The sequence below is a fragment of the Ornithorhynchus anatinus genome, chromosome 6, assembly GCF_004115215.2.
Source record: "Ornithorhynchus anatinus isolate Pmale09 chromosome 6, mOrnAna1.pri.v4, whole genome shotgun sequence".
Lineage (NCBI taxonomy): Eukaryota > Metazoa > Chordata > Mammalia > Monotremata > Ornithorhynchidae > Ornithorhynchus > Ornithorhynchus anatinus.
This window is the reverse complement of record NC_041733.1, coordinates 21,706,426-21,727,888: the sequence shown is the minus strand read 5'-3', so window position 1 is coordinate 21,727,888 and position 21,463 is coordinate 21,706,426. Positions and strand designations below refer to the sequence as shown.

Genomic DNA, 21,463 nt, shown 5'->3' with positions numbered 1-21,463 from the left:
AGGAATTTCCTATTTTTTCCCAGAAGTTCTGCAAGAGATCCTAATTTATAACAGGGCAATCTCTGGGAAAACATTGGTCACGATACCGCCATCTACAATGCAGGCTTATTTTTAGGTTACCATGTCTACTCTGCTGGTGTCGTGAGAGGGCTAACAATTGCGTTTGTTTTTTAAACTCCTATTGTAGCTGCTCTGATTTAGGACTGCGGTCATGGGTTCAAATCCCGACTCTGGCGCTTATCAGCAGTGTGACTTTGGGCAAGTCACTTAACTTCTCTGGGCCTCAGTTACCTCATCTGTAAAATGGGGATGAAGACTGTGAGCCCCATGTGGGACAACCTGATCACCTTGTGTCCTCCCAGCGCTTAGAACAGTGCTTTGCACATAGTAAGTGCTTAACAAATGCCATTATTATTATTATTTAACCACTGAGTAGGTTAAAGTAAGCCCCAAGGCCCCATCCAGCCTCTCTCTGCTATTGGTACCCAGGAATCTGAGGAAAGGGAGCGCAAACAGAATCATACTTGTTCCGGAAAGGGTGAGAGGAATCAAACCTTGGTCCGAGAGGGAATCTAAAATAATAATAATAATAATAATATTGGTATTTGTTAAGTACTTACTATGTGCAGAGCACTGTTCTAAGCACTGGGGTAGATACAGGGTAATCATGTTGTCCCATGTGAGGCTCACAGTCTTAATCCCCATTTTACAGATGAGGAAACCGAGGCCCAGAGAAGTGAAGTGACTTGCCCACAGTCACACAGCTGACAAGTGGCAGAGTCTGGATTCGAATCCATGACCTCTGACTCCCAAGCCCAGGCTCTTTCCACTGAGCCACACTGCTTCTCTGAAAAAGGACCCTAATCAGGCCTGCAGTTCTCCTTTTCCTATTCCCTTGGTCTGGAGCAGATAGAATTGCCTCAAGTCCTTGAGAAAGAGGATACGTCTGATTCGATTTCTCCTTCTCCCCCTTTCTGCAGCAGCAGGCGTGATTCCATTCTGTTCTGAGTGTCTGGCAACTCTCTTCCCATTTGGCAGTTAGATGGAAGAGATGAAAGTTCCCCTGACCCCAGTGGGAAAGGAGTGTACCGGAGTCCACAGTTAGATTCCTGACTCAGAACAACCCAGCCTCCTGGGTATGGAGGGTGGGGTAGGAGAAGGGGACCACACCTCAGTCTCTATTGAGTTAAATCCATGGTTTGGGAATATTCCCTCCACGCAGGCGCCCCACCCGCCCCTCCAACTCCCTCCCTCAGCCCCGACTGGAAACAGAGGCATTGGCTGGATTGGACCTTTGCCCCAAATCCGTCAGGAATTTTTCACTCCTCTAGCAATAAGAAACCAGGGGTTCTGCTCCCTCCCAAAGCACAGAGCCAGCTCGGCCTGATGTTGGCTTCTTGGATCATTTCACTCCTGTTTGTCAGCACCGAGTTCCCCTCTGAACTTAAATTGGGGATTATCATTAATGATTGTTAACTGGTTACTATATGCCAAGCACTGGGGTAGATACAAGGTAATCAGGCTGGACACGGTGTCAGTCCCAAGTCTAAGTAGCATGGCTCAGTGGAAAGAGCCCGGGCTCGGGAGTCCGAGGTCATGGGTTCTAATCCTGGCTCCGCCACTTGTCAGCTGTGTGACTTTGGGCCAGTCACTTCACTTCTCTGGGCCTCAGTTACCTCATCTGTAAAATGGGGATTGAGACCGTGAGCCCCACGTGGGACAGGGACTGTGTCCAACCCGATCCGCTTGTATCCACCTCAGCGCTTAGTACGGTGCCTGGCACATTGTTAAGTGCTTAACAAATACCATAATTATTCTTATTATTAAGTGAAAAGGAGAACAGGTTTTGAATCCCGATTTTACAGATGAGGAAACTGAGGCTCAGAGAAGTTAAGCGTCTTGCCCAAGGACAGGCAAGTGGAGGAGCTGGTATCAGAACCCAGATCCACTGACTCCCGCCTCCCTGCTCTTTCCACTAGGCCAGACTGCTTCCCTAGGGAATAGGAAAGGATGTGGGGGCCAGGGATCCCAGCCTAGTGCCCCTCAGATGGAGGGAGAACCAGAGGCTTGAAATCAGTACCCCGGCCCGAAAGGAGATCCAGAGGGGGGACCCAAACACCATCGGGGAAAGGAGCTGTTCTGCTGGTCCGAGGAGAGGCCCAGGTTTCAGAGCTGCAGTTTAAGTCACTCTGCGCCAGTCTGCTCTGAGTAAACTCCACATTGGTTGAGTCCTGACCACAGATGAGCATAGACTCATTTAAAAATATCCACCACGCCCCTGTTGCCATAGCTCATGGGCTGGCGACAGGCCCCTATTGAGGAGAGCAAGGGGGGGTGGTTCTGGGTTCCGCTCCCCCTGAGGGAATCCATCAATTGATCCATGGCATTTATTGAATGCTTACACGTGCAGAGCACTGTACTAAGCGCTTGGGAGAATACGACAGAGTTGGTAGACGTGTTCCCTGCTCACCGGTAGCTTACAGTCTAGAGGACCGTCTAGCCAGTTTAGGGGCCTACTGGAGAGAGCACAAGCCTCGGAGTCAGGGGACCCGGATCCTAATCCCAGCTCTGCCAGTTGTCTGCTGGGTGACCTCGGGCAAATCACATAACTTCTCTGGGCTTCAGGCCCCTCATCCATTAAGTGTAGATTCAATATCTGTTCTCCCTCCTACGTACAACGTGAAGCCCCACGAGGGACCCGATGATCTTGCGTCTACCCCAGTGCTTAGTACAGCGCTCGGTACATAATGAGCCCTTAACAAATGCCACAGTTATCATCAGAGGGAACGAGCAGCGGAGGTCCTTTCCAAATGGGGGTGCCATGCCCCGGGGGGAAGAGCCCGGGTGTTGTCCCATTGGGGATGCTCTCAGGGGGCTCGTGCTCCCGTCCCCCACGCCCTTGGGGTCCGGCACCGATGCGGGGGAAGGATGTCCCGGGCCAGGAACCATAGGCCGCCGAGAATAAATAGGGCCGGCTCCTCCGGACCCAGGGCGGTGTGGGAGATCCCAACAGCCACATAGCAGGAATGGGCAGAGGCGGGGCAGCCAAGGCTGGAACTTTTTTTGGAGGAGGGAAGCAGAGTGGTGGGGTGTGCTCCCGGTGCATTCTGCGAATGGAAACGGTCGGTCCCGAACTGCAGGCCAGGAAGCTCGGGCCCGGGGGGCCTCCTAAACTAGCAGGGCCCCTCCCCGTGGCTTTCTGCCACCTGGCACTGCCTCTCTCAGGGCCGCCCTGCCCTGCCCCGCCGGGCCCGGCCCCCCAACTCCTTTAAAGGGTGGAGGTGGGAGCTCCCCCTCCGCCCCCGGTGATTCACTCCTCCCGCTCTCCCCAACCCCTTCTTCCTGGTGCCGCCCGGGCTGGGGCTGGGCAGGGCTGGTGTGGCCAGACGGGAGGGTAGCGGCCTGTGTGCGAGCTGCCCGTGCGGACCACCCCCCCGGACCCCGACCCCCAAGGGGCTTTGGAGCCTCCACCCGTCGGGATGGCCGACATGGAAAGGGACGCGGCCCCCAACTGCTGGGCAGCCTGCACCGGCTACACGCAGACCCGCAAGGGACTGATCCTCATCGCGGAGATGGTAAGCGGGGGACGGGGTGGGGGATCGCTCGTCCTTCCTCCGCCGACCCCCATTGCGGGGGCGGGGAGGGAATTCTGCCCGTCGCGGGCCCCGAGGTGGGGGCGGTCCGGGGAAGTAGGCCAGTCCTCCAGCCTCCCGGCGCTTAGCACGGAGCCGGGCACAGAGTAAGCGCTTAAGAGGAACGGTGGTGATCATAATCGCCGCCCGCAGATTTAAAGTCGCTTCAGCACCAAGCCAATCGTCCTTTAAGAGCGGGGGCTGGGTGGGTGAGTGGGTGGGTGTGTCCGTGTTCCCGCGTGGCGGGGTATTGGGCTTCTGGGCGCGGGGCCTGGGCGCCCCCCGCTCCCTCTCGCGGAGGGTCCGCGCTACCGCGCATGCGCGGGAGCGGGGCGAGTCCGCGCCGGCCTCGGCGCGCGCGTCCCCGTGCGCGGGCGTGGCCGGCGGCTGGGGAGCGAGCGGGCGGGCGGGCGGACGGACGGACTGACTGACTGACGGCCGGCTTTCCTCGGAGGGAGGCCGCCTCCGCCCCTCCGCTGCCGGAGGCGGGGGACCGGCCGCACCCAGGGCGGGGCCCGGAAGGGGTGGGGAGGGGGTCCGGCCGGGGGGGGCGGGGGGGATGACCCGGCCCGCTGGGGGCCGCTCCGCCTCGGCCGCGCGCTCCCGCCGCCCCGCCTCAGCCGCGCGCTCCCGCCGCCCCCTCCGCCGCCTCTCCGCGCAGGCGCACGGCCGTGTTGGGCCCGTCGCCATGGCAACGCCCCTCCCTTTCCCCCTTAACCGCCGCTTTTAGAGCGGAGAGCAGCTGGGGCCCGGCTTCTCGGCCCGCATCTGCCCCCGGCCCCGGGGCGCTTATCTGCGCCCTCCATCTCCCTCCCTCTGCCTTCCTCCTTCCGACACCCGGCCTGAAGCCAGGAAACCCGCTTTCCAGCCGCTCCCCCAGAAGCAGCGGGCCTCAGTGGAAAGAGTCGGGGGTTCAAATCCCCGCTCCGCCGCTTATAAAATGTTGATGTGTGTTAAGCGCTTACTATGTGCCGAGCACTGTTCTAAGCGCTGGGGTGGACGCAGGGGAATCAGGTGGTCCCACGTGGGGCTCCCAGTCTTAATCCCCATTTTACAGAGGCCGTCACTGAGGCCCAGAGAAGTGAAGTGACTTGCCCACAGTCACACAGCTGGCAAGCGGCAGAGCTGGGATTCGAACTCATGAACATAACATAATGTCGATATTTGTTAAGCGCTTACTCTGTGCAGAGCACTGATCTAAGCGCTGGGGGAGATACCGGGTCATCAGGTTGTCCCACGTGAGGCTCACAGTTAATCCCCATGTTACAGATGAGGGAACTGAGGCACAGAGAAGTGAAGTGACTTGCCCACAGTCAGCTGACAAGTGGTAGAGTCGGGATTCGAACCCATGAACTCTGACTCCCAAGCCCGGGCTCTTTCCACTGAGCCACGCTGTTTCGCTTATCAGCTGGGTGACTCCGGGCAAGTCGCTTCTCTGGGCCTCAGTCACCTCAACTGTAAAATGGGCATGAAGACTGTGAGCCCCACGTGGGACAACCTGATCACCTTGTAACCCCCCGGCGCTTAGAACGGTGCTTGGCACGTAGTAAGCGCTTATCAAATACCATCATTATTATCCCCACTTTCCCCGCCCGGCAATGGTGGCCTCTCCTCATCGGTGGCAGTATCCCTCTCCCGCCCTAGAAAACTCCACTCTTCATTGCTCTCATCCCTCCTCTAGAGGATTCATTCAATAGTATTTATTGAATGCTTACTAGGTGCAGAGCACTGGACTAAGCGCTTGGAGCGTACAATTCGGCAACAGATAGAGACCATCCCTGCCCCATAACGGGCTCACAGTCTAAACGATGTCACTGGGTCATTCTTTCCACGAACTTGCCTGCTCTGTGGCCTTGGGAAAGTCACCTAGATTCCCTGTGCCTCAGTTTCCTCATCTGAAAAATGGGGATTAAGACTGTGAGCCCCGTGTGGCACAGGGGCTCGGTCCAACCAGATAAGCTCGCATCTCTCCCGGATCTTAATACAGTGCCTGATAAGCGCTTAGCAAATACCACTAAAAGGCAAAACAAAGAACGAACCAGTTCAGGCAGGTTACCCCAGAGCTCCAACACGATGGGCAGATGGAAGGGGAAACTGAGGCACATCCTAGAAAGAGGATCTTCCACTCCAGCACTGCCCTTCCTCATCCCGTCTCCCATTCATTCATTCAATTGTACTTACTGAGCACTTACCGTGTGCAGAACACTGTAAGAAGCTCTCGGGAGAGTACACTACAACCATTCACACCCCCTACACCAATCAATCGGTAATATTTATTGAGTGATTACTCTGTGCAGAACACTGTAGTAAACACTTGGAAGAGTACAATAGAGGTCGTGGATACTATCCCTGTCTTGGAGGAGTTTAAGGTCTAAAGCGGGACCGGGGGGGAAGCGTGGAGACAGACTTTAAAATCAATTACACCGATCCTCTTTGGGTCTCTTCCGTCTTTGGTAGAGGGCCGGGCATGGGATTCTAACCTGACGGCAATTTCCAACTTGTGTCTTGCTCAGATTTTGTGTGTGGTGATCCTAATCTGCTACGGTGCCTCATATACAGTTGGCTATTCCACATTACCCATAGTCGAACTCGTCATGGCCGTCGTACTCTTCATCATCTTCATGTGCAATTTCCACCACCAGCTCAATTTCATCAACTGGTTCTGGACCGTAAGTGTTGATGGGCCAGGGCGATCTGGGGAAGGGGTGGTGGACCCAGAAAAGGAGGAGGGACCCAGGGAGTGGCGGCATCATGGAACTGATGCTGATTCGTTCTCTTCCCTCCACCTAGGATTTCTTTCGCGCTGCCATCGCTTCCCTGCTGTTCTTCATCACCTCCCTCATTGTGTTGATAAGGAGCAGGGATGGCGTTGCCATTGCCGCAGGGGTAAGAACTTTTTAGAGGGGGAGTTGAGGAGGGCAGACCCAGGGGACAGATGAGACTTTTCAGCCGGGGCCCTTACCTAATCGGGGCCACCAGTTCCCCCAGATCACAAATTAGCCTTCGCCCGTCCAGGACATCCTCTCTGCTGAAGGGGGTGGGGGAAAGAGGCTAAGAGACCGGCCTCTAGGTTCCTCCTCACCTAAGTCATTTCTGCTTCCCTTGTTTTTCCTACCGCAGCCAAATAAGCGTATGACCTCTTGTTACTTTTCCTCTCCCTCCTCAGGTGTTTGGGTTTCTGGCTGCCGTTCTCTTTGCCTATGATGCCTACACTATCTTCCCCTCTCTACGCAAGAGGCACACGGCTGCTCCCACAGGTAAGTTCCCTCCGTCACGTGGGAAGGGGGCAGGAGAGCCCTCCTTGGCTGTAGGAGACCTGGAGAAAGGGAGAGGGATTGGGAGGGAAGGGAAGGAGGATAACGTTGGAGGCCGGGGGACGTCCCTCCTCACCCTGCGTTCCCTCTTCACTCAGAGTCTCCAGATGGTGGTGTATAGCCCGCCCCAAACTGAGGATGGAACAATTCAGCCCAAGCGAGACGGCCAAGTCGCCCACCAAAATCTGATCATCCAGAAATCTGCATTCACCCATCCCAGACTGTTCTGGCTCACTCTTCCCCACTCTTGTCTTTCCCCTCTTCCAGCTCAGGACCATGTGCCTTAAAAATGGGACAATGAGTACCCCGGTTTCCCTGCCCTGGACTGTTTAGTTGGGGGCGCTGGGATGTCCCACCTGGATCCAAATCCAAATGCTTCAGTTTCCCCCTTGAGTCCCAGTCTTGGAGATAGGTGGTAGGCGACAGAGGCTGGGACGTACAGTGAGCTTAAGGGGGATGGGGCCCATCCTCTCCCGCAGCAAACAGGAGGGAGGGGAGGAGGGATAGCCCCACCAGGGACAGCGGGGAGAGGAATGGGTCACTCGCAGTCACCTAGTGGGAATCACTCTTCCTTAACTCACGTCCACCTGGCCGTGGTCGGAGTCGAGTGAGAAAGGCAGCGCCTCTCACCCCCGGTACAGCGGCCGGGTTTTTGCAGCTTGTCTTCCTATTTCTTATCGCGGTGAATAAATAAATGGATCTGGGGGCCGGGCATCTGACCGCGTTCTAGCTTTTTTCCTCCACCGAGCGAGTAGCCCTGTCTGGCGCTTGCCCTCGGGAGATGCCTGTCCCTCGACCCGGGACCGGCCCTGCCCCTCAACCCAGGACCTACCCTGCCTGCCACCCAGATCTGAACTCACCCCCGGGGTAATAATAATCATGATCAATAATAATCGGGGCTGCCCCGAATCTCAGGCCCCAACCTTCGGCCCTGCACTTGTCGGGGCACCGCTGACCGATGGGCTCCCGCCCTCCGGTCCTCAGAGCGACGCAGGCACAGAGGAGCCACGGGGTTTTATTAGAAATGTTAAATTAACCTTTTCATGAAAAGTTTGGGGGCCTCAGGTGGGAAGGTGGGGGTGATGGAGAGGGGGGATGAGCCGCCTTGGGGTCCCCTGGCTCAGGCCACGCTGCAGTTCTTCTCCCGGCCCGCCCGGCCCAGCCCGGCCCGCACCGCCTTCCCGCCCTCCTCCTCCTCCTCCTGCGGGGCTGCGGGACCCGGGCGGGGGCGCAGGTGCGGGGGCAGCGGGATGGGCTCGCCCAAGAAGTAGCCCTCCTCGCCTGAGTCCGAAGAGGAGGAGGAGGAGGAGGAGGCGGCGGAGGAGGACGAATCCCAGCCGCGGTGCGAGCGGGAGTGGCGGGCCGTGCGGCGGGGCCGGGGCCTGCGGGTGCCGCGCTCGGGGCGGGGCGGGGGGCTGCGGGGCCGCCGCCGCGGGGGACCCGAGGCCCCGTCGCCATCCCCGTCCCCGCAGTCTGACACGAGCGGGTCCCGGAAGCTGACCCGGGGGGCGGCTTGGCGGGCGAAGGGCTCGGGGGCGGTGGCGGGGGTCCGTCCCGCATCCTCCCCGCTCCTCAGCCCCAGCTCTGGCATGGAGTGGCGGTGGGGCCCGCCGCGGTGGAAGCGGGACGGCGCCTCGGGGCCGTGCGGGAGCCGCGGGGAGCCGCCCGACCCCGAACCCCGCACCGGCCCCGCACCGGCCCCCTGCCCCGCCCCAGAGACGGAGCCGCCCGGGGCCGCGGGACCGGGGGCCGCGGGGCCCGGGGTCTCGGTCCTCCGACGCTGGCCCCAGCAGGACGGGTCCCCGGGCCGGTGCGGGCCCGGCCGGACGGGAGAGCCGGCCGCAGGGCTCCCGCTCCAGCTGCGGCGTGCGGGAAGGACCGGCGGGCCGCCCTCCGCCCCGCTGAAGGAGACCGAGCGACCCAGCTGCCGGGCGTCCCGGGGGTCCCGGGGCGGCGGGCGGGGCCCGTGCAGGGCCGAGTCGGCCGAGTCGGAGGCCCCGGGCTCCTCGCCCAGGCTGCAGGCGCGGGAGCAGAAGATCTGCCCCTGCTTGGGCAGGAAGGGCAGGCCCAGGAGCGGCCGGCGGCAGCGGCTGCAGCTGAAGCAGCGGTCCGAGGCGTGCCAGTGCTGACCCTCGTAAGTCATCTGGCCCTGGTCGATGCCTGTGGGGGCACGGACAACTCGGGGGGTGCCCCCGGGCAACCGGGTCCCCCCCACCCCCCCCACAACAACAACAGACAGTGCTTGGCACACTGTAAGCGCTTAAATACCATCATCATCGTTATTATTAATAGCGATGATGATGGTATTTCTTAAGCGCTTCCCACGGGCCGGGCACTTTACTAAGCGCCGGGGCAGATCCAAGCGAATGGGGGCGGACACGGTCCCTGTCCCACGTGGGGCTCGCGCTCTTAATCCCCATTTGACAGATGAGGTCAATGAGGCACAGAGAAGCGAAGGGACTTGCTCAAGGTCACTCAGCAGACAAGTGGCGGAGGCGGGGTTAGGACGAGTCAGAGATCACGGGTTCTAATCCCGGGTCTGTTACTTGTCAGCTGTGTGACTTTGGGCAAGTCACTTCACTTCTCTGTGCCTCAGATACCTCGTCTGTAAAATGGGGATTAAGACTGTGAGCCATGGGGGACAACCTGATTACCTTGTACGCCCCGCGAGCGCTTAGAACAGTGCTTGGCACAGAGTAAGTGCTTAGCAAATGCCATTATTATTATTATTATTGTTATTAGATCCTCTGCCCCTGCCGGCCCCAAGAGACACCCCTTCCCCCCACCCCCCCCCGCCAGCCACGATGGCAGCTGGCCTGCCGGCCACCCTTCCTCAACCTCCCTCGGGCGGCTCCCGGGGCGGGGTGGCCCACGCGGGCCGGGGCGAAGCCGAGACGAGAGCAAGGGTCTTGGGGGAGGAGCCGGGCGGCCCAAGGAGCCGCGGAGGAGGAACGGGACGGTCCGCGGGGTCGCGGGCCCGGTCCCAGACTGTGTCTCACCTATGTGTTCCCCGCAGCTGTCGCAGTACTCTGCGTGTCGCGCCTCGTAGCAGGGGCAGCAGTGCGGCCGGCTCTCCCGCATGATGTAGCGCTGCCCGCCCAGTGCCTCCTCGCACTCGAAGCAGCAGAAGTGACGCATGTGCCAGTGGCGGCCCTCGGCCTCCGTGCACTCGGCCGCGAAGATGATCTAAGGGGCGGCAAGGCGTGGAGGGACCGGGGCGGCGCTCGCACCATCCTCCAGGGCCGGGGTGGGGGGGACCGGTCGTGACCTACCGCCACCCCCGCCCCGGCCTTCTCCCACCACTGCCCCGGCCGGCCTCCTCCCGCCGCCCCCCGCTGCCCCGCCGCCCGGGGCCTCACCTCGTCGCAGGCCTGGCAGCGCGGCTTGAGGCGTTCGGCGTGGTGGCGGCCACAGTAGATCTTGCCCCCCTGGTAGAAGTAGATGAGGTCCACGAGCAGCTCCTGGCAGCTGCTGCACACGAAGCACTGGGGATGCCAGCAAGCCCCGTGCCCTGCCCGGCTGGCGAACACGGCGATGTCCCCGCCTCGGATCTGCTTCCCGCACTGAGGAGAGAAGGGAAGACTCGGAACCGAAGCGGACGGTGCTCCCTCCCCTCCGGGAGAAGAGCGTCAGCCCCCCCGGGGTGCGGAGGAAGGGTCAGGGGCCAGGCGGAGACCCCGAGGCCCAAGCTCCCAGCCTCTCCGCTCCGGGCAGGGAGGTGAAGAGGACCAGGGCTGGCCCCCAGCAGTGCACCGGAATGGGGGGAATCCAGCTTCTGGTCAGTTCGGCTTCTGCGCCGTGGCTTCGTTCGTTCATTCGTTCGATAGTATTTATTGAGCGCTCACTGTGTGCAGAGCACTGTACTGAGCACTTGGAATGTACAATTGGGCAACAGATAGAGACCATCCCCGCCCAATGACGGGCTCACGGTCTACTCGGGGGAGACGGCGGAGCAAAACAGAACGAAACAAAAACAGCATTATTACGATAAATAGAATCAAGGGGATGTACACCTCATTAACAAAATAAATAGGATAATAAAAAATATGTACAAATGAGCACAGTGCTGGGGGGCGGGGGGAGGAGCAGAGGGAAAGGGGGCTCAGCTGAGGGGAGGTGAAGGGGGAAGGGGGAGGAGCGGAGGGTGGAGTGGGGAGCAGAGGGCGGTGGGTGACCTGCTAATAGTCCACTGGACCACAGTTCTCTGGACTGGGAGCTTGTTGTGGGCAGGGAATGCGTTTGATATTATATTGTTCTCTCCCAAGCGCTTAGTACAGTGCTTTGCACACAGTAAGCGCCCAATAAATATTAATAATAATAACCCCTCCCAGCGAGGCTCAGTGGAAAGAGCCCGGGTCTGGGAGTCAGAGGTCGTGGGTTCTAATCCCGGCTCTACCCCTTGTCAGCTGTGTGACTGTGGGCAAGTCACTTTACTTCTCTGGGCCTCAGTGACCTCAACTGTAAAATGGGGATGAAGACAGTGAACCCCACGTGGGACAACCTGATAGCCTTCTATCTTCCCCAGCGCCTAGAACAGTGCTCGGCACAGAGTAAGTGCCTAATAAATGCCCTCCCCGCCCCCAACAGCTTGAGAGGTTGGGGGACGAATAATGGATCTGGCCAAAAAGCGTGACTTAGTGGAAAGAGCCCGGGCTTAGGAGTCAGAGGTTATGGGTTCTAACCCCAGCTCCGCCACCTGTCAGCTGACTCTGGGCAAGTCACTTCACTTCTCGGTGCTTCGGTTACCTCATCTGTAAAATGGGGATGAAGACCGGGAGGCTCACGTGGGACAACCTGATGACCCTGTATCTCTCCCAGCGCTTAGAACAGTGCTTGGCACATAGTAAGCGCTTAACAAGTACCAACGTTATTGGCTCAGTGGAAAGAGCACGGGCTTTGGAGTTAGGACTCATGAGTTCGAATCCCAGCTCTGCCACTTGTCGGCTGTGTGACTGTGGGCAAGTCACTTAACTTCTCCGTGCCTCAGTTCCCTCATCTGTAAAATGGGGATTAAGACTGTGAGCCCCACGTGGGACAACCTGATTCCCCTATGTCTACCCCAGCGCTTAGAACAGTGCTCGGCACATAGTAAGCGCTTAACAAATACCAACGTTATTATTATTAAAAAGGCCTCTTGGCAGTGCCCACGGGCGCTGCCACGCCCCCTGCTGGCGTATGCGGGCAGCTCAGCAAGGACGAGGATGGGCCTGGGGGGGACTCGAGAAATTCCTCTAGAGAAAATAAAACCGATTTTCTTAAGAGATAATAATAATAATAACATTGGTATTTGTTAAGTGCTTACTCTGTGCCAAGCACTGTTCTAAACGCTGGGGTAGATACAGGGTCATCAGGTCGTCCCTCGTGGGGCTCACAGTCTTCATCCCCATTTTCCAGAGGAGGGGACTAAGGCCCAGAGAATAATAATAGTAATAATAATAATGTAGGTATTTGTTAAGCGCTTACTACGTGCGGAGCACTGTTCTAAGCGCTGGGGTAGATACAGGGGAATCAGGTTGCCCCACGTGAGGCTCACAGTCTTCACCCCCATTTTACAGATGAGGGAACTGAGGCACAGAGAAGTGAAGTGACTTGCCCACAGTCACCCAGCTGACAAGGGGCAGAGTCGGGATTCGGACCCATGAGCTCTGACTCCCAAGCCCGGGCTCTTTTCACCGAGCCACGCTGAGATGCTATTGTGATTCCATGTTCAGGACCGAGGGGATGGTAAGGGGCACATAAGACTTTTATTGAGTCCTGTGAAAGCGGTCGACCAACTTGACGCTCACTGGGCTTTGGCTCTCTTCCCCACCCCGGCACCCCCAACCTGCCACACACACACATCTATGTGTGCTGCCACAAATGGTTGGCAGCAGTGGGCAAATCACAGGCGTATGATCTGAATTTGCCCAGGCCACTTCTGCTTGAAATGCTTAGTACAGTGTTCCGCTTAAGGTAAACGCTCAAAAAACCCCACTGATTGTGTGACAGAGGGAAGGGGACCATCCAGCCTGGGGACTCAGTCTCCAATTGGTGAGCTAGAATGCTCAGAGGAAACCCTAAGAGGTTATTCTTGCCGTGCACCCTGAGGTTTAGGATGCAGTGGCTCCATTCCCTACCGGCCCCTCCCCTCGGACTGCGCCCGCCCCCTCTTCCTTCCAGCGTCCCTCCCCTGCAAGAACAGCTCTTCAGATTGGCCTCTGGCACTCGCCCGCCCACCACCCCCATCACCCCCTGCCCGCCCCGTGCCAGTCTCCCCCGCTCCATTTCCAAATGATCTCTTTCCCGCTCCCTGCACCTGTTCACAGATGGCCCCAGTGATGGTGACGGGGAAGAGTCGGACCGTGCCCCGGCCCAGATTCTCTCTCTTTCTCTGCTGGCTGAAGAGTCGCAGCTCCCGCTTCTCCTCCTCCTCCAAAGAGTTGCAGTACTGGGCCTGGAAATGCGGGGAGCGGGGTTGCGGGGGGCGGTCGCAGTAACAGAGGTGAAAGTCAGATGGGATCGGGAAAAGCATCAGCGCTGGTGTGCCCGGACCGGCTTGAACTGTTTCAAAATGTTTGTGTTTTTTTGTTTTGCTCCCTTTGGACTCCTCGGGGGCTGGGAACAAACTCGGCCCGGAGGCGAGCCCCAGTCAAGGCCCCGTGGGAGCCCCGGGTTGCAGCGGGCCAGGCAGCTGGCGTACCGACGGCGTGAGTCGGCGTGGCTCTGTGGAGGAGACCCGGGTGTGCCAGCCTATACTTTGGCCATCGCCTCTCCCCAGAAGGAAGGACCTGGCCTCCGCCCTGACCTGGGGCTCTGTAAGGTTCCCCTCACTCACCCCGGGCTGGAGGAGGCGTCCGAGTGTCGCCACCACCCCAGTTGGCACTGCCTTGCTTTCTCCCTCCGCCCCGCACCCCATCTCCTCGGCACAGCCAGGCCCTTGAATCCCCTGCACCGCTGCCGGTCCCTTTACTTCCGGCTTCCCACAGCCTCCATGCAGACCGGCCCAGGCCTCCCCTGTGGGGAACAGGCTCCACTTCTGAACCTAAAATTCTCTAGAGTCGGCCCTGGACGGCACCGGAGACACCGGGACCACAGACACATGGGCGGATCAAAATTACGCGCCACCCCCCGGCCAAGCCTTCGAAGCCTTATTGAAGGCACATCTCCTCCAAGAGGCCTTCCCTGACTAAGCCCTTCTTTCCTCTTCTCCCACTCCCTTCTGAGTCACCCTGACTTGCTTCCTTTACTCTTCGCCCCCTCCACCGACCAGCCCCACAGCACTTACGTACATATCTGTAATTTATGTTGTCTGCCTCCCTCTCTAGACCGTTGTGGGCAGGGAATGTATCTGTTTATTCTTCTATTTTACTCTCCCAAGCGCTTAGTAAGGTACTCGGCACACAGTAAGCCCTCAATAAGTACAATTGACCGACCCAGGTTACCGGCTGGTCTCTGAACACACAATCTCACCCTGGGTGAAGGCCAGCCTGGTCAAAGGCTCCACAAGTGCATTGATGTGCTCTCCTGTCTCAGGCGTAGGAATTCAAACCTCTCCTCTGGTTTCCCGGTCTCCCCACCTACCCATCCCACCTTCTCCATCCGGCCCTGACACTGGTCCACTGGAAAGAGCGCTGCTCAGAACTGAAGCTCATCCTCTGCTCTGGATGGGAAGCTCCTTCACTTCCTCGCCCCTCCCCACGTCTGGGCCCCTATCTGCACCTGGCCCTGCACCTCATTCCACTCGCTTTCCCCTTCCCAGCTGCTTCCCTCGCTCCTGCCCGCTCACTCTTGGCCCCTCTCCCGTCCCCCAGATCTCTCGGCACACTTGCCACAGAGAGAGTCCATCCTCATCCAAGGCCCTGCGATTCCGATTTCTCGCTCCTCTTATTTTCCCCCAGGCTGGGATCTTTGGCCCTTCTTCTAGAGTCCTGAAAGAAGTTGGAAACGGAAATCTGTCTATCAGCGGACAGTCCTTCGGTCTGGCCTCACTTCCTCGAGCCTGGGGGTTCCTGGGTCCTGTCATGAAGCACGCCGAGCCTCCAGCGTCTGACACAAATACCCCAGATCGGGCAGCAGGCATCCTCACCTCACTGTCATGGGGGGGCAGTTGATGCAGCAGCTGTTTGATGCGGTACTTCTCCCCAGGGCTGTTCACGTAGGGCACCTTGTCCTCAGGGAGGCAGCTGAAGAACTGGTACACCTGTGATGGGGCAAACCAGCTGTAAGGCGGGAGAGGAGAGAGGCCGGTGGAGCGATCCACTCTCACCAACAACCCGGGTCACTCCCCAGGGTGTGACCACGGAGGTACCCTGGCCCTACATTTGGGCACGACAGCCCTGCTCCTTGTCGCTGGTATGTCAGCCCTTCGGATGCCACCCTTTCCTTCTCTGAAAATGGAGAGAGGAGAGAGAGAGGCCCCACCCTGGATGCCCTCCCTACCAACTCTTGGAGAGACCGCAGCAGCAGCGGTGGTTCCAAACCGAGGTTACCTTCATTCCCTCCTCAGCCCATATCCTGGGTTTATCCACACAGCAAGACACCCAGACTCGGCACTTAGGGACACTTCTCTAACAGATGGGCCTCTTCCCTTCACAGAGTCTAGCCCGGACCCCAAGCTTCATGGCAGCAGCAAGCAGCAGCAGCACGGACCTGGATTCACAGCCCCCCGCCACCGGCCCAGGTTTCTTCTTGTAGTGGTGACCCTTGACCTGCTAGACCCCGGTCTATGTCCTGTCCCCTGGGAGGCAGGACTGGAGCCAGAACTGGAGCCAGGTACAGGCCAACCCTTTTCCTCCTGCTCTCCACATCTGTCCTTCTCTGCGCCTCCTTTCCAGCTGTGGTTGTGAACGTTGGACTGAGTCGAGAGGAGCCAGAAATTCCACTCCTTTAGCCACAGAACCCTGCTGTTCTTACTGTATTTCTCGTTCTTTCATGGGGAGCTTGTTTTACTGTTTCAGCTTTCCTTATTTGTCACCACACCCTTCTCCCCACTTTCTTAGATTGTGAGCCATTTGGGGACCATGTCTATTTCCTCACCTGGGTATTTTTTCTTAGTTCTTAGTATAGTGATCTGCACACAGCGAGCAATTACTCTACACTGTTACTACGACTATTACTATTGTGGTCCAGGTCTGACTGTTTGCAAGCTCTGTGGTTTGGTCTCTGGCTCTGTTCACAGTGACTCTCTGCATCTCTGGATGATATTCTTTCCTACCCTTATTCTCCGGAATGCACCCTCCACACTTTTTTTTAATGGTATTTGTTAAGTGCTTACTTTGGGTCAACCACTCTTCTAAGCGGTGGGGTAGATACACGATAATCAGGTTGGACACAGTCCCTGTCCCACGTGAAGCTCACAGTTTAAGTCAGAAGGAGGAGGATTTAATCCCCATTTTATAGATGAGGAAACAGGCCCAGAGAAGTTAAGTGACTTGCCCAAGATCACAAAGCAGACAGGTGGCAGAGCCAGAGTTAGAAGTCGGGTCCTCAGATTCCCAGACCCATCCACTTTTTTTTTTTAATAGTATTTGCCACATGTATGTGGCAGGCACGTACATGGCGTTGGGGTAGATACAAAATAATCAGGTTGGACACAGTCCTTGTCCCACACGGAACTCCCAGCTTTAATCCCCATTTTTCTGGTGAGACATCTGAGGCACGGAGAAGTTAAATAACTCGCCCAAAGTCACAGAGCAGACCAGTGGCAGAGCTGGGATTAGAATAGAGATTCTCTGACTCCTAGGTCCGGGCTCTTTCCAGCCAGGCCCTAATGACTCCTCTGTTAATGTCCCCCCTCACTTCTCAAAGCTGCCGTGAAGATCTGGGAGAGGTGGCCAATGAGAAGGGCCATACTGGGGCAGGGGACGAGCCTCCAGCCAGCCTTCCTGCCCTGAGCCTCCCACCTGAAAGGGATACTTAGGGCCTGTCCCCCTCCCCCCCACCCCCGTCAAAGGTGGGGGTGACCGGTCCAGGTCCCCGGGCCCGTTACCTGCTCCGGCTTGAGGCCCGGGGGCACCCAGGCGTACTCCTCCGAGGCACAGCCCGAGTCGTCGTCGGAGATGGAGTGGCGCTGGAAGTCCGAGATGAGCCGGCACATCATGCGCTCCAGGTTCACGGGCACGCCGCTCACCGCGTGGTCTTCCCGGGGACACTTGCAGTGCTGGCAGATCTTCCTGGGGATGGGGTGGCCAGACAGGTCAGATCCCGGTCCCCAAAGACCGACACGGAGGAGGAGGCCGGGGCTCCTGGGGGAGGGCTGGATTGACCGACTGCAGGCCAGGTTGGCTGACACAGGGCCGAGGGGCAGGTAATCAGGGGGCCCGTCTGGGGCTTGGGGAGGAGGAGGGCGGTGCTATTGCAGATCTAGGGTGAGAGAGGAGGGGAAGACGGGCTAGAACTCGAAGATTACGCCGTCAGGGTCAGCCAGACCAGGGTGGCACCAGCAGGAAATATAGACGAGAGCGGAGAGGTAGGGACCCAGGAAGAGTATGTAAGCTTGCTCTCGGCCCTGACCCACGTTTATTTCTAAAAGAGAGATAAACGATGATGGTATTTTTTCCGTGTCTACTATGTGTCAAGCGCTGGAATCGATACAAGATGATGGGTCGGACACAGTACCTGTTGCATAGCCTAAGTAGGAGGAGATGAAGTAATAATAATAATAATAAATGAAGTATTGATTTCCCTCCATTATACAGATGAGGAAACCGAGGCACAGAGCAGTACAGTGACTGGCCCAAGGTCACATTCATTCATTCAATAATATTTATCGAGCAGTTACTATGTGCAGAGCACTGTACTAAGCGCTTGGAATGTACAATGGCAGGCAGGTGACGGAGCCAGGATTACAAGCCAGGGCCTCCGACGCTCAGGCCGGTGCTCTTTCCGCTGCACCCCTCTGCGTCTCACCTTTCACGTCAACACTCCACCCTACTTCCTAAACCCAAAAATATAATGCTGTCCATTTCCTAAATACCCCCTGTTGATCGTGATGAGACGTAAGCTACTTTTCTTATACGTATGTGTACGTGTCACCTTGTCGCCTTCGGATTGGCTAGGAGTCTCCTCGGACTTCAAAACCTCTGACTGGCTGCCCGGAGGGAGAGGAAGAGAAGAGGGGAAGAGCCTCGATGGGGGCAAAGGGCCCAGGTGATGGGAAGCGACGGCGCTTACTGTGTGCAGAGCACTGTACTAAGCATTTGGAAGAGTACACTCTAGTGTGGTAGACCCCATCCCGGCCCTCAAGGAGCTTACAGTCTCTCAAGGAGCTCACAGTCTCGAGGGGCACGTGACCTGGCCGGGCAAAGGGTGAGCCAGGCACGGCCGCCCCCGGAACCGGGGGACCCCGGGGCGGCCGGTGAGCGGCCGAGTCTGTCTGGGGGCCAGCGGCCGGAGGTCGGATTGTCCACCAGAGCTAGGAAAGGCGGAGACGGGGGAAGAGTACCGTCACCTCCTCCTCTTTCCCCAGGCGGAGCCCCGACCAAGAAGCGTCATTGCCAGAGACGGGAAGAAAGAAAAGCAGGGAGAGCACACGACAGTTTCTGCAAAGTTTTTTTTAACTAGTTGGTGGCGGGTCTCCAAGCGAGTGGCACCCCAATTTGCCCCCATCCCCCGACAGCTAAAGGAGCACTGGGGGACGGTGCCCCCCGACGGCTGGGGGTGGGGCAAGGAGAAAGAAGGGGGCTGTGGAGGTCGTCGATGGGGGGGGTGAAGAGGAGGAAATGCCCCGCTGCCGTTTTCGGAAGGACCCTCCCCTCCTCTAATGGGGGAGGAGAGGCGGCCGGGCAGGCGGGGGTTGGCCGGGGGGTTGGGCAGGGTGGGCTGGGCAGGGGGGCTGCGCGGGGCGGGCCGGGCCAAGGGGGATGGGCAGGTGGGATGGGCAGGGGGTGCCGGGCAGGGTGGGCTGGGCAGGATGGGCCGAGCAGGGCAGGCTGGGCGGGGGGGCTTGGCGGGATGGCTGGGCAGGGGGTCTGGGCCAAGGGGGCTGGGCAGGGTGGGTTGGCAGGATGGGCTGGGCAGGGCGGGCTGGGCGGAGGGGATCTGGGCGGGAGGGGGGGGGTGCTTGCCGGGGGAGCTTCGGGCGGGTGGGCCGGGCGGGAGGGCTAGGCAGGGCGGGCTGAGCGGGGGCGCTGGTCTGGGGGGCTGAGCAGGAAGGGGTGGACAGGAAGGGCCGGGCAGGTGGGCTGGGTGGGGGGTTGGGGCAGGGGGGTTGGGCGGGAGGGGCGCGGGGCCGAGGCCAGGGGGTTGCGTCTGTGCGTGTGTCCGGCGGTCACCTCCATCCGTGCAGCAGGAATCCGGGGCACTGGTCCCCGCAGGCGTTGCACGGCTGCCCTCGGTCGGGATCCTCGGCCTCGGCCGCCTGACACGGGAAAGCGGAGCCTCCTGCCCAGCCCGTCCGGTCCCCCCGCCCCCAGCCCGCTCCTCCCCGCAGGCCGGGGCCTGTCCCGGCCCGGGCCGGGGGCAGGGCCGGGCAAGTCCCGGCAGAGCCGGAGCCGGAGAACGCCCTCCCGCTCCCCTCGTCGGGACTCCCGGGGGTCCGGGATCCGGCCCATCCTCCTTAATTCGATAGTATTTATCGAGCGCTTACTACGTGCAGAGCCCCGGCCTAAGCGCTTGTTAATAACGGCGGCATCTCTTAAGCGCGTACTAGGCGCCAAGCACTGTTCTAAGCGCTGCGGGGGCGGGGGGGGGGGGGGGGATCCGAGGTGATCGGGTTGCCCCCCGTGGGGCTGCCGGTCTTCATCCCCCTTTTCCAGATGAGGTCGCCGAGGCCCAGAGAAGCGAAGTGACCCAGTCACCCAGCCGGCAGGCGGCGGAGCCGGGAATCGGAACCCACGACTTCTGAGTCCCCAGGCCGGGCCCGGGGGCGACGGGCAGTCGGGGGAAAGTGTAAAACAGACTCACGCGCCCCGGGGGGACGACGACGATGGACTCGGGGTCCGGGGGGAAGGGCAGCGGGAAACGCAGAGTTGTTGTGTCCCGCAGGGTCCAAGCCGGGGGGCCGAGGGCAGGGGACTCAGAGGTCGTGGGTTCTAATTCCCCCAGGGTCAGTGTCCTCCCCGGAGCGGGCCCCACCTCCCAACCCCCGGCCCGCTCCTGCTCCTGCCCCCCGCCCGGCCGCGGGGCTCCCCTTTCCCTTCCTTCCTTCCTTCCTTCCTTCCTTCCCTCCCTCCCCCCGGGCTCCTCCCGCCGACCGGACGGACTGACCCCACGGCTCGAGCGGCGCCTCCGTGATCCCCGCGTGAACATGGCGCGAGCCCGGGGCGGCCAGGGGACACCTCAGGACACGACGGGACGGCGGACGACGGCTCCCGGCCCGGCCCGGCTCGGCCCCCGCTCCCTCCGCTCTGTTCCGTAAACCCGACACCACCGACACGGCCGCCCGCCCCCTCCGCCTCCTCCCGCTCCCGGGGGGGGGGGGGGACCCACCCCGCCCCCCCCACCCGGGACCGCCCCCCACGGGGGCCGAGGCCACGCCCCCAGGGACCGGCCGCCCCCTCCCGGACCGAGGTCACGCCCCCCAGAGACCGAGGCCACCCCCCCCAACCCAGCCCCGTCCATCACGAACCTAGGCCCCGCCCCCAGAGACCTAGGCCACGCCCCCAAATCCAGCCCCTCCCCTCCCGGACCGAGGTCCCCTCCCCCAGAGACCCAACCCCGCCCCCAGACCTAGCCTCCATCCATTCAATAATAATGTTGGTATTTGTTAAGCGCTTACTGCGTGCAGAGCACTGTTCTAAGCGCTGGGGTAGATCCAGGGTAATCAGGTTGTCCCACGTGAGGCTCACAGTTAATCCCCATTTTACAGATGAGGTCACTGAGGCACAGAGAAGTGAAGTGACTTGCCCACAGTCACACACGGCTGACAAGCGGCAGAGCCGGGAGTAATAATAATAATAATAATAATGTTGGTATTTGTTAAGCGCTTACTATGTGCTGAGCACTGTTCTAAGCGCTGGGGTAGACACAGGGGAAGCAGGTTGTCCCACGAGGGGCTCACAGTCTTAATCCCCATTTTACAGACGAGGTCACTGAGGCACAGAGAAGTGAAGTGACTTGCCCACAGTCACACACGGCTGACAAGCGGCAGAGCCGGGAGTCGAACTCATGACCTCTGACTCCGAAGCCCAGGCTCTTTCCTCTGAGCCACGCTGCTTCCCCTAATCAATCGTATTTATTGAGCGCTTACTAGGCGCGGAGCACTGGACTAAGCGCTTGCAAGGGCCGATTCGGCAACAGAGAGAGACCATCCCCGCCCGGTGACGGACTCAGGGTCTAAACGGGGGAGACGGTAGTGTGGCCCTTACCCCAGAGCCCCGACCGGAGAGAGGCGGCGTGGCTCACTGGAGGGAGTCAGAGGTCAGGGGTTCGAATCCCGGCTCTGCCGCTTGTCAGCTGTGGGACTGGGGCCAAGTCACTTCATTTCTCTGTGCTTCGGTGGCCTCATCTTAAGACGAAGACCGTGAGCCTCCCGGGGGCCAACCTGATTAGCCGGTATCTCCCCCAGCGCTTAGAACAGTGCTCCGCACATAGTAAGCG

The 21,463-nt window shown here is 59.5% G+C and overlaps 2 protein-coding genes across 2 annotated transcripts; one reads left to right on the top strand and one right to left on the bottom strand.

Annotated features, from left to right (window-relative positions):
* The first annotated feature begins 3,346 nt into the window (after positions 1-3,346).
* On the top strand, positions 3,347-7,665 carry PLP2 (proteolipid protein 2). Its single transcript, XM_007668157.4, has 5 exons — positions 3,347-3,575; positions 6,146-6,301; positions 6,423-6,518; positions 6,799-6,889; positions 7,045-7,665. The coding sequence occupies exons 1-5, from the start codon at positions 3,480-3,482 to the stop codon at positions 7,065-7,067; spliced, it is 462 nt and encodes a 153-aa protein (XP_007666347.1). The 5' UTR covers positions 3,347-3,479; the 3' UTR covers positions 7,068-7,665.
* Positions 7,666-7,959: 294 nt separating this feature from the next.
* PRICKLE3 (prickle planar cell polarity protein 3) lies at positions 7,960-20,314 on the bottom strand. Its single transcript, XM_029067916.2, has 8 exons — positions 20,132-20,314; positions 19,198-19,283; positions 16,914-17,097; positions 15,012-15,125; positions 13,242-13,379; positions 10,306-10,509; positions 9,946-10,132; positions 7,960-9,106 (listed from the first exon to the last, which is right to left on the bottom strand). The coding sequence occupies exons 1-8, from the start codon at positions 20,171-20,173 to the stop codon at positions 8,067-8,069; spliced, it is 1,995 nt and encodes a 664-aa protein (XP_028923749.1). The 5' UTR covers positions 20,174-20,314; the 3' UTR covers positions 7,960-8,066.
* Positions 20,315-21,463: the final 1,149 nt, after the last annotated feature.

Bases quoted from the DNA above. Each gene is read 5' to 3' on its own strand.
- PLP2 (XM_007668157.4), top strand. From the start codon at position 3,480: ATGGCCGACATGGAAAGGGACGCGGCCCCCAACTGCTGGGCAGCCTGC. The intron at 3,576-6,145 runs GTAAGCGGGGGA...TGTCTTGCTCAG, and splicing joins TGATCCTCATCGCGGAGATG to ATTTTGTGTGTGGTGATCCT. The intron at 6,890-7,044 runs GTAAGTTCCCTC...CTCTTCACTCAG, and splicing joins GCACACGGCTGCTCCCACAG to AGTCTCCAGATGGTGGTGTA.
- PRICKLE3 (XM_029067916.2), bottom strand. From the start codon at position 20,173: ATGTTCACGCGGGGATCACGGAGGCGCCGCTCGAGCCGTGGG. The intron at 13,380-15,011 runs GTGAGGATGCCT...CCGCATTTCCAG, and splicing joins TGCCCCCCCATGACAGTGAG to GCCCAGTACTGCAACTCTTT. The intron at 10,510-13,241 runs GTGCAGGGAGCG...TTCTCTCCTCAG, and splicing joins CTGGGGCCATCTGTGAACAG to TGCGGGAAGCAGATCCGAGG.